This window comes from Alosa pseudoharengus, unplaced genomic scaffold, assembly GCF_046254945.1.
Source record: "Alosa pseudoharengus isolate Yale_2024_CS ecotype anadromous, Long Island Sound unplaced genomic scaffold, YU_APseudo_1.1 YU_APseudo_1.1_scf_23, whole genome shotgun sequence".
Taxonomy (NCBI): Eukaryota; Metazoa; Chordata; class Actinopteri; order Clupeiformes; family Clupeidae; genus Alosa; species Alosa pseudoharengus.
This window is the reverse complement of record NW_027468685.1, coordinates 1,574,512-1,586,450: the sequence shown is the minus strand read 5'-3', so window position 1 is coordinate 1,586,450 and position 11,939 is coordinate 1,574,512. Positions and strand designations below refer to the sequence as shown.

The 11,939-nt window shown below is 45.1% G+C and overlaps 1 protein-coding gene across 5 annotated transcripts in view; it reads left to right on the top strand.

The window, feature by feature from the left end:
* The window catches only part of tpd52 (tumor protein D52), a 40,639-nt gene that overhangs the window by 26,181 nt on the left and 2,519 nt on the right, over nucleotides 1–11,939 (top strand). For 2 of the 5 annotated variants that reach the window (XM_076301094.1, XM_076301090.1), the window contains exons 4-6: nucleotides 3,693–3,794; nucleotides 7,824–7,865; nucleotides 11,801–11,861. In XM_076301094.1, coding sequence (XP_076157209.1) covers nucleotides 3,693–3,794; nucleotides 7,824–7,865; nucleotides 11,801–11,861 — 205 coding nt within the window. The remainder of the gene's footprint in view (nucleotides 1–3,692; nucleotides 3,795–7,823; nucleotides 7,866–11,800; nucleotides 11,862–11,939) is intronic. The other 3 variants (XM_076301091.1, XM_076301092.1, XM_076301093.1) reach the window with 3 other exon arrangements.

The window sequence follows — 11,939 nt, the reverse complement described above, 5'->3', positions numbered from 1 at the left end:
AACAATGTGACACATTACATTTAACAACGTACACTTTTACAGTCATGAAGAGAGTTCGATTGCATTCTAACAAGTTACAAACATTTTCATTAACTCTTCACACAATATAATTTGAACTTTACCCATTTCACAGTTTTGAGACATACAACTCCTAACGTACATAATACCCTAAACTGTACAATGTCAGGCTACTAAAGTACATGTCTTGATACATTTCATTCATCACACATTTTGTTTGATGAATGAAATTTTCCATTCATTTCCATTCATTTTCCATTCTTTTGTTCACATTCAATAATCAAGTATTTCTGAGGTCAGGGCAATCTGGTTTAGTAATCCAGCACATTGTTCTACATCTGTTATAGCACATTCATTCACTTCCACACTTCAGGTGAACTTAATTCAAGGCCATTGGTTTAATATTACCATTTCATTCCTGGTCAGTTTCTTTCCTAATTTGCCTAATCATATTTTCTAGGTCACACAGATTATCTTGATAGCTAGCGCTGAATCTAGCCTTTCTGCCTTTTCGCCTTGTAAGACGTATTGGTTTCGTGCTACCGCTCTGTGGTCCATATGGATGGTGTTCAGGCAACACGTCAACACACACACACGTACACACACGTGCACACACATGCACACACACATACACACACACACACACACACACACACTGTCACATGCACACACACACACATGCACGCACACACAGACACACACACACACAAGCACACACTTTCACACGCACACACAAACACATGCACGCACTCACACACACACACACAGACACAGACACATGCACACACACTTACACGAACACTCACAAACACACACACGCACACCAACAAACACACAGACATGCATACAAACACACACGTACACACGTACACACACACATACACACACACACACACATACACACACACACACAAACACACACACAAGCACACACTTTCACACGCACACACAAACACATGCACGCACTCACACACACACACACACACAGACACAGACACATGCACACACACTTACACGCACACTCATAAACACACACACACACACCAACAAACACACAGACATGCATACAAACATACACGTACACACACACACACACACACATACACACACATACACACACACACACGTTCCACCACTCTCTTTCTGCTTCCCCACTGTTCTCAGTAGCTCCATCTGTTACTGTACTGCATCAAGGCATTTATTCTCAGTCACACACACACACACACACACACACACACACACACACACACACACACACTGTACCCCCAAAACAGTTTCACTCTTTCCTTTTCTCCTACCTATCCTCTCTCCCTCCCCCCCCCTCTCTCTCTCTCTCTCTCTCTCTCTCCCTCTCTCTCTCTCTCTCTATCTCTCTCTCTCCCTCTCTCTCTCTCTCTCTAAGCGCTTTCAGACATACGTGTAAGACCGGAGGTTCTGCCGATGTTAAACGGTGGGGCCGTATATCTGAACGACATAACCGGTCATATGGAAGTCCGAATTCACCCGGTGTTTATACTACCCCCGACCTAGTATTTCCTCCGGACATTATGTAAATGTGCTGTGTCTGAACGAGGCGTAGAACATGCGGTTAAAATCACACCTAGTGAGAGGGCGTGTTGGTGACGTTTCTTTCGTGCGTCCATGTGGTTAGATCTGACTTAAATGCCAGTGTTATGATGGAGTGGCATAGTGCTGTCCAGAAAATCTCCGACATGGAAAGATGCAGACATCACGGAGCTACTGTCCATGAGGGCATACAACATTTTCATAAAACACATGAAGGGAATGGCACGTTGTAGCCTACAACTGCATGGCAAGGCCAAACGAATTCAAAAGACTGAATCATCATAAGCAGAAGGCGCTGAAAAGGCAGTAGCCTACAGCGACGTCGTTGACGACAATAACAGGAGTATTTAATAAATTGTTAGCCAACACGGTTTTCTGTTCATTGATAGCCTTAGGCAGAATTAGGCTACAGAAAAGAATACAGGATTTTTTTCTCTCCCGGCAGTAAAGACAGTAGATTCGTGTTTAAAATTAAATGAAAACTAAAGGTAGGCTATAGGCTAATTATGCATATGACCATCCAGAGGAGGCTGGTGATCTGTCAAGAATGATGAAGATCGTAAGATACAGATGGTTTTATTGTTGCTGTCATTATTACCACAAACACGAATTGACAACGAAACCATGGCGATCGTGTGTTATATCTTGCCTGCTTATTAGGCCATGCACAGCCCTGTCAGAACTCCGTGTAGCATGCATACTGCAGTTTTCATAAACCATCACCAACTAGTTCGCACTTTGGATATATCGTTGGATTGTGAAAAGCCCAATTTCGAATAACTAACAACAGATGAGGTAGGATGCATCTTTTGCAATTACAATTTCGTGTTGGTGAGACCTGTAGACATGTCATCTCGAGTTCCACGACAGCTTAGCTAGTGCCACCGAAATATGACACTGAAATCCTTTCACTATTGGAGTTGCTCAGATAGAAACAGCTGTAACGTGGTTAGGACACTTTTGCTGTGGAGTGGAGACGCCATAAGTTAGGTGTGGTTTTGACAATCAGAAAAGCAATATACTGAAATAGTTTAATGATGTAAAGTCAAGTGCTGGTCTGGTGTGTGTGCACGCAGTTTTTATTGATGAGTCGGAGTGGCAAGGGCATTATAAAACTTCTCGCTCTTAGGCCTACTCATACATCGCGTTGAAATGGCGTAGCTGTCTAAATTCAAATCATATCATGCTAGGGGAGAAATCGTTGGACATCCATTATTTTGTTATTCAGCACCCATGGTCAAAAATATGTCCCAGCGCGCCTGCATGGGGATAGTATGCTTTTGGAAAAAAATAAATCATGAAAAAACTTCACTGTTATGTAGTATTTTGTTTGTTGCTTAAAAACGTTGTATGATGGCCTTGAAGTCTTGAGTTAGCCTACTGAATTGGCTGGTAGCCTACCATAAAGTGTGTGCATGCTCTCTCTCTCCAACGCAAACCAGATTCTGGCACATAACATTGAAAACAGATAAATGTGTTTACTCGAAGCACACATACAAATACTGTATGTGCGCACTTACGTGACTATCCTACTTCAAGTATTAGCCTACGCACAATATATTTCTCTTCTTTAGCCTATAATGCATAGGCTACACTTTGTAAACAAAAAGCAGCTGTGACAGGCAGCGGCCGCATATATTTTGCGTCATATATCTCGCATCTTGTGAACTCTAAGCCCCCACCCCTCACTCGACAACCACACGGAGATTCTGTAATGTGCGTGTATGTCGTTCACACATACGTCCGTATAAGGTCAGTATTAGGTCCGCAGGTTAGCATCATATCTGAATCATCCGAAGGGTAGGACCTCCGTTTGACAAACCTCCGCATGTACTCCGGAGGTTATATCTGAAAGCGCTTTCTCTCTCTCCCTCCCTCTCTCTCTCTCTCTCTCTCTCTCCCTCTCTCTCTCTCTCTCCCTCCTCTGTCCCCCCCTCTCTCCCTCTCTCTCCCTCTCCCCCCCCCCTCTCTCTCTCCCTCCTCTGCCCCCCCCCCTCTCTCTCCCTCTCTCTCTCTCTCTCTCCCTCTCTCTATCTCTCTCCCCCACTCTGTCTCAGTTCAGATACATGTATCTATTTATCATATTATTATTTATGTCTCTGCTGCAGGTATAAGAAGACTACAGAGACTCTGTCTCAGGCCGGTCAGAAAGCCACTGCAGCCCTCACTACTGTAGGCTCCGCCATCAGCAGGAAACTAGAGGATGTCAGGTGAGGACACACACACACACACACACACACACACCACAAATACACAGACACACACACACACACACACACACACACACACACACACACACACCACAAATACACACACACACACCACAAAACCCCCCCCCCCACACACACACACACCACAAAACACACACACACACACACACACACACACACACACACACACACACACACACACACACCACAAAACACACACACACACACCACAAAACACACACACAGACACACACACACACACACCACAAAATACACCACACATACATACATACACACACACACACACTCACACCACACACCACACACACACACGAGCACACACCACAAATACACACACACCACGAAACACACACACACACACACACACACCACAAAACACACACACACCACAAAACACACCACACATACATACACACACACACACACAGACTCACACCACACACCACACACACATACACCATACATACACACACACCACACACATGCATACATACATACACACACCACACACACACCACACACACGCATACATACATACACACACCTCACACACACACATACACACACCACACACACACACACACACACACACTAAGGGTGTCACGATTTCGACTTTATATCGAAATCGATCGAAATTACATCTCAATCTCGAACTTCGAACTTAAAATAGAATCGACGATGCAGCCACACCCCTAATGTCACGTCCAGCATGTATGCCAAGACGCACAAACACACACGCACGTGCTGAAATGCAGCGTCAACACTCCTCTAATTTTAGGCTGCAGCCAGTTATAATATACACATCAGCCTACCGAAATCAAAGCCCCTCTTGCTACTTTGAAAACACCGGTGTGAAAGTATTCGTTCATTCACATCAATTAAAACTAACTTAGCCTACTCAACTTAGCAAGTGAAAAGATGATCTAATTACAGTCCAAAGTTACTTTAAGGCTTAAAATGCACATTGATAAGTACATATTCCATGAACACTAACCTTGGGTCTCTTCAGAGTGTGCTGAAACAATCAAATTATCATTCTGTGTTGTTTCATTTCACTATGTTCAGGTCTCTGTTTTAGCCTAATGTTAGTTCTGTTTACATTACAACCTCGCGGTTGGAACGGATTCAAAATAAAAAGCAGTTTGAAAATAAAAGCCCCCGAAACAGAAAAGGAAAAGTCCAAAAAGAGTAAATAACACATAAGGAGCATTAATAGTCATATTAAAAAAGATCGAAAATCGAATCGTGACTTTAAAATCGAAAATTACATCGAATCGAGGATTTGGAGAATCGTGACACCCCTAACACACACACACAAACACACATACACATACACACACACGTAGTAGTTCTTGGGCCATCTTGAGACTGCTGTCAGTGTGCCAGGTTTGCTGTGATGCTGGATGGGCCTCACTGTCGCCCCCTACAGGTCCTCAGGCCTCATCTCATCTCTTCTGCCAGCATGCAGTGCTGAGCTACATGATTGCGTGTGCTCACGAGCCTTTCTCCTGTGTCTGTGTGTGTGTGTGTGTGTGTGTGTGTGTGTGTGTGTAGCATGATGCAGAGTGTATAGTGATAAAGTGTGTGTGTGTGTGTGTGTGTGTGTGTGTGTGTGTGTGTGTGTGTGTGTGGCATGATGCGGAGTGTATAGTGATAGAGTGTGTGTGTGTGTGCGTGTGTGTCAACCTGAAGCGACCCTGAAGCCACTTCTGCCATATTGGAACAGGAACCCAGAGATCTGGTGCTAACTGGGCAATCTGGATGAGATCTGGTGCTAACTGGGCAATCTGGATGAGATCTGGTGCTAACTGGTGCTAACTGGGCAATCTGGATGAGATCTGGTGCTAACTGGGCAATCTGGATGAGATCTGGTGCTAACTGGTGCTAACTGGGCAATCTGGATGAGATCTGGTGCTAACTGGTGCTAACTGGGCAATCTGGATGAGATCTGGTGCTAACTGGGCAATCTGGATGAGATCTGGTGCTAACTGGGCAATCTGGATGAGATCTGGTGCTAACTGGGCAACACTCTGCCCCAATGGCACCCCTAAGGTCTCAGCCCTGAACCCGTCGCGAGGTTGTAAGGGTTCAAAACGCTAACAACAGGATGGGACAGCCGGTCATGAAATTGACAACACAAAAAAATGTGTTTTTCCGTTTCAGTTTTATGGCAGCTGTTTACTGATGTGTTTACTGATGTGTTTACAAGATTCCTGACCCTCTTTAGGTGACCCTGTGTTTCACGACACAAACGCTATGAATTGTGGGTAATTTCTTTGAGTAAAGTCTCCTCATATCGTTTCACAGATTAGATAGTTGACAGCTAATTTGTTAATTGATTAATTGTTGCTGCCCTACAACCTGTGTGTGTGTAGCTCAGTGTAGTCACCAGAACAGAACTGCTGTCTCTTCTATAGATTTATCACACACACACACACACACACACACACACACACACACACACACACTCAGTTAAGCCCAGGCCTTAACCTAGCTTACACACACACACACACACACACACACACACACACACACACACACACACACTCAGTTAAGCTCAGGCCTTAACCTAGCTTACACACACACACACACACACACATCCACACAACACACACACACACACACACACAAACACACACACACACACACACACACACATCCACAAACACACTCAGTTAAGCCCAGGCCTTAACCTAGCTCTCACACACACATCCACACACACACACACACACATCCACAAACACACTCAGTTAAGCCCAGGCCTTAACCTAGCTCACACACACACATCCACACACACACACACATCCACAAACACACTCAGTGAAGCCCAGGCTTTAACCTAGCTCACACACACACATCCAATCACACACACACACACACACACACATCCACAAACACACTCAGTTAAGCTCAGGCTTTAACCTAGCTCACACACACACACATCCACAAACACACTCAGTTAGACCCAGGCTTTAACCTAGCTCACACACACACACACACACACATCCACACACACACACACACATCCACAAACACACTCAGTTAAACCCAGGCTTTAACCCAGCTCGGCCCTGCTGAGCCCACTTGAGTCCAGATTCATAGACCAGGACGACCCAGACCATCCCCTTTACATCCAGCTCATAATTAGTCACAGTCACAGTCTGCGGATCCCTTCAAAACCCAGATAGACACACACACACATACACACACATACACACACACACACACACACACACACACACACACACACACACACAGTCACAGTCTGCGGATCAAAACCCAGATAGCTCGGGTCAGAAGGCCGTCTGGCTGACCCACACCACTGAAGATCTGAGAGTGCTGGTGGTAGTCACACACGCACACACACTCACACACACGCACACACACACACGCACACACACACACACACACGCACACACACGCACGCAGGCACGCACACACGCACACACGCACACGCACACACACACACGCACGCAGGCACGCACGCACGCACACACACACACACGCACACACACGCACACACACTCATTCTCACCTGGTGTGTGTGAGCTGTGTTACCTATACTGGCTGCGCTTCTTTGAAGGTTAACACACACTTTACTCTCCATCAGTTTCTAGCTCTGACTGTGCCTGGAAACTGGGTAAAGGTGTACTCGTGTGTGTGTGTGTGTTTCCGTTTCCTCCTAACTCTGATGCCTACTCTCTGCTTGTCTATGTGTGTGTGTGTGTGCGCGCACGTGTGTGTGTGTGTGTGTGTGTCTGTGTGTGTGTGTGTGTGTGTGTGTGTGTTTCCGTTTCCTCCTAACTCTGATGCCTACTCTCTGCTTGTCTATGTGTGTGTGTGTGTGTGTGCGCGCACGTGTGTGTGTGTGTGTGTGTGTGTGTGTGTGTGTGTGTGTGTCTGTGTGTGTGTGTGTGTGTGTGTGTGTTTCCGTTTCCTCCTAACTCTGATGCCTACTCTCTGCTTGTCTAACTGCTGTGTCTCCTCCCCTTTCATGCTGATGGATAGCATTCGCTCGCTACATCATTCCGCTAGCATGCCGGCGATGAGGTAAGCAACAGCAGCACAGGTACACACTTGAGTCATTCCATGTCAAATTACCCAGTGGCTCGCAGGGAACTCTCCCAGAACAATCTGGGAAAAAAGTACCTCTAAACCAAACTTAAAAGAGAAATCCCAAATATTAAAGTAACACCAAAGAGTTTTTTGTACCTTAAAATAATGTTTCCAAAATCGTTTCAGTGGTTCATCAACTCGTAACAGGGTGAACGGCACTTCTGCATTTGCTTCACGGCCCTCTATCGGCTATAACCGCACTATGCAAGTTTGCCAGATCGGGTAGCGGATCTGTAGTTCGATGGAATGACACATAAGAAACTACAAATTTGACTTGCATCTGATGTTGCAATACATCGTGCTTTCATAAAACCATGCAACATATTCTACCTTGTGTATGGACATCGTTATTTGCAAAGCTTTTGCTGGATAGACAAATAGCGTTTGTGCGACAGAGGAAAAGTTATTTGGTGTTGCTTTAAATCCCAAATATAGCCCTTTGAAATTGTAATTAAAATGATACATTTTTGCAAACACGCATTTCCTTTCAACTTCTGGCATTCATGGCTCCTTTGATGTGGCACGCACAGTCTTTAAACTTTTAGACTAAAATACAGATCAAATGTATCTTATGCACTTTGTCTCCTTCAGCTTGTCTGTCAAACATGATATGTGCTGAGTCTTTTATGAATTAACAGTTGGGCTAGCGGTAGTGGGCTAGCGGTAGCATTGGTTATTAAGTCTTGTCATCTTATTCATGGGTTTCATCAGATCCCTTTCCGCAGGTGTATAAAATGAAGGTGTATAGATTATGAATGCAGACTGCATGGCGCATGATTAATACACCTGTGGAAAGGGACACGCACACACACACACACACCACACACACACACATAATACACTTGTGGAGAGGGACCTGATGAAACCCACATACACACACACACACACAAACACACACACACAGACACAAAGGGGCCTGATGAAACCCACAAACACACACACACACAGACACAAAGGGGCCTGATGAAAGCCACATACACACACACACACACACACAAAGGGGCCTGATGAAAGCCATGAAGAGAACAGACGACTACATCATGTTCAGGTAGCAGCGGCCGACACAGCGGCCATATTTATAGATACGCTAACACAGCGGCCATATTTATAGATATGCTAACACAGCGGCCATATTTATAGATACGCTAAGGAAGACACAGTGGCCATATTTATAGATACGCTAAAACAGCGGCCATATTTATAGATACGCTAACACAGCGGCCATATTTATAGATACGCTAAGGATGACACAGCGGCCATATTTATAGATACGCTAACACAGCGGCCATATTTATAGATACGCTAAGGAAGACACAGCGGCCATATTTATAGATACGCTAACACAGCGGCCATATTTATAGATACGCTAAGGAAGACACAGCGGCCATATTTATAGATACGCTAAGGAAGACACAGCGGCCATATTTATAGATACGCTAACACAGCGGCCATATTTATAGATACGCTAACACATTGGCCATATTTATAGATACGCTAAGGAAGACACAGCGGCCATATTTATAAATACGCTAAAACAGCGGCCATATTTATAGATACGCTAACACAGCGGCCATATTTATAGATACGCTAAGGATGACACAGCGGCCATATTTATAGATACGCTAAGGAAGACACAGCGGCCATATTTATAGATACGCTAACACAGCGGCCATATTTATAGATACGCTAACACAGCGGTCATATTTATAGATACGCTAAGGAAGACACAGCGGCCATATTTATAGATACGCTAACACATCGGCCATATTTATAGATACGCTAACACAGCGGCCATATTTATAGATACGCTAAGGAAGACACAGCGGCCATATTTATAGATACGCTAACACAGTGGCCATATTTATAGATACGCTAAGGAAGACACCGCGGCCATATTTATAGATACGCTAACACAGCGACCATATTTATAGATACGCTAAGGAAGACACAGCGGCCATATTTATAGATACGCTAAGGAAAATACAGCGGCCATATTTATAATACGCTAAAGAAGACACAGCGGCCATATTTATAGATACGCTAACACAGCGGCCATATTTATAGATACGCTAAAACAGCGGCCATATTTATAGATACGCTAAGGAAGACACAGCGGCCATATTTATAGATACGCTAACACAGCGGCCATATTTATAGATACGCTAAGGAAGACACAGCGGCCATATTTATAGATACGCTAAGGAAGACAGCGATTACCAACGGAGCACAGTTAATGTCAAGAGGAGATAAGAAAACAAAAGGATATGATATGAGCAAATGTGAGATATTAAGATATTTTCATCTTATCGGTTACATGTTGTAGATCTAAATCAGCTCACTAATTCTGCTCTATCTCTTCTAACCTTTCTCTTTACGGCTAACACTGACCTGGCCTTTCACTACACAACTACATTACCCAAGATGCCCTGAAGGCAATAACATTTCCTGAAGTACTAGTGCCGTGTTCTATTTGTCTGTTCAAGTCGTTTTCTGAGCTGTTTTCACCAGTTCAACGTTCAAACTTGCAAAAGAAACGCCCAGGAAACGCACTCTGAAGTTCTACTGCGACTCGTGAACTCGGTCGAATCCAGAGTACTACGAGTTTGAATTTCCAAGATAGCAGCGCACATTAACAGTACATGCGAGCCATATATGTTCTGTTAATTAGCAGTTCTGTTGGATTTGTGTCACATTAAATCAGTCATAGAAACAATAGTGTCCAACCTCTATCTGTCGCTATGGTGCTATGATGTTTGTTTGGGTAAAACACTGTAATGCTTTGTTACAAACTGGCTAGTAACAACTGCTAACAATAGCCAATTGCTAACAGACTTTAGCGCAGCTGGTTGACAAATAGGGGTCCCCCCGTCACAGGGGAGCGTTCGGAGAAAGTATGTCAGTGTCCCACAGATCCCCCGTCACAGGGAAGCGTTCGGAGTGAGTATGTCAGTGTCCCGCAGTTCACCCGTCACAGGGGAGCGTTCAGAGTGACCATGTCAAGATTCGGTGTCCCGCAGTTCTGGTCTTAGTTCCGTGTGTCAGGACTCATTTAAATCATATTTATTCATCTACACAAAGCGACTTACATACTGTATGTCAATTACATTACAAGTGATCACATCGTCCCTAGAGGAACTTGGGGTTTAGTGCCTTGCTCAAGGGCACAACGGTGGAAGCTGGGAATTGAACCCACAACTTTTCAGGCTACTGCACGCTAGCCCAGCTCCTTAACCACTACACTACCACCGCCCTACACTACTACTGCACGCTAGCCCAGCTCCTTAACCACTACGCTACTGCACGCTAGCCCAGCTCCTTAACCACTACACTACCACCACCCTACAGGCTACTGCACGCTAGCCCAGCTCCTTAACCACTACACTACCACCGCCCTACACTACTACTGCACGCTAGCCCAGCTCCTTAACCACTACGCTACTGCACGCTAGCCCAGCTCCTTAACCACTACACTACCACCACCCCTCAGGCTACTATGCTAGCCCAGCTCCTTAACCACTACACTACCACCGCCCTACACTACACACTAGCCCAGCTCCTTAACCACTACACTACCATCACCCTACAGACTACTGCACGCTAGCCCAGCTCCTTAACCACTACACTACCACTGCATGCTAGCCCACCTCCTTAACCACTACACTACCACTGCACGCTAGCCCAGCTCCTTAACCACTACACTACCACCACCCTACAGGCTACTGCACGCTAGCCCAGCTCCTTAACCACTACACTACTACCCCCCTACTCAATGTCCCACAGTTCCCAAGCCACGGGGCGGGTTTGAGTTAGTGGTGTAGTGTGTGCTCGTTTGAGTGTGTGAAGGCTCACGTGTGACCTGTCTCTTATAGGAACACGCCCACCTTCAAGTCGTTCGAAGAGAGAGTGGAAACTCTAAAGGTAGGCGCTGACGTAAGACAAGACTTCTTCTCCACGCCCTCACACAGATGCTTTTTTTTCCTTTTCTTTTCTGACTCTGGTTTGCGTTCA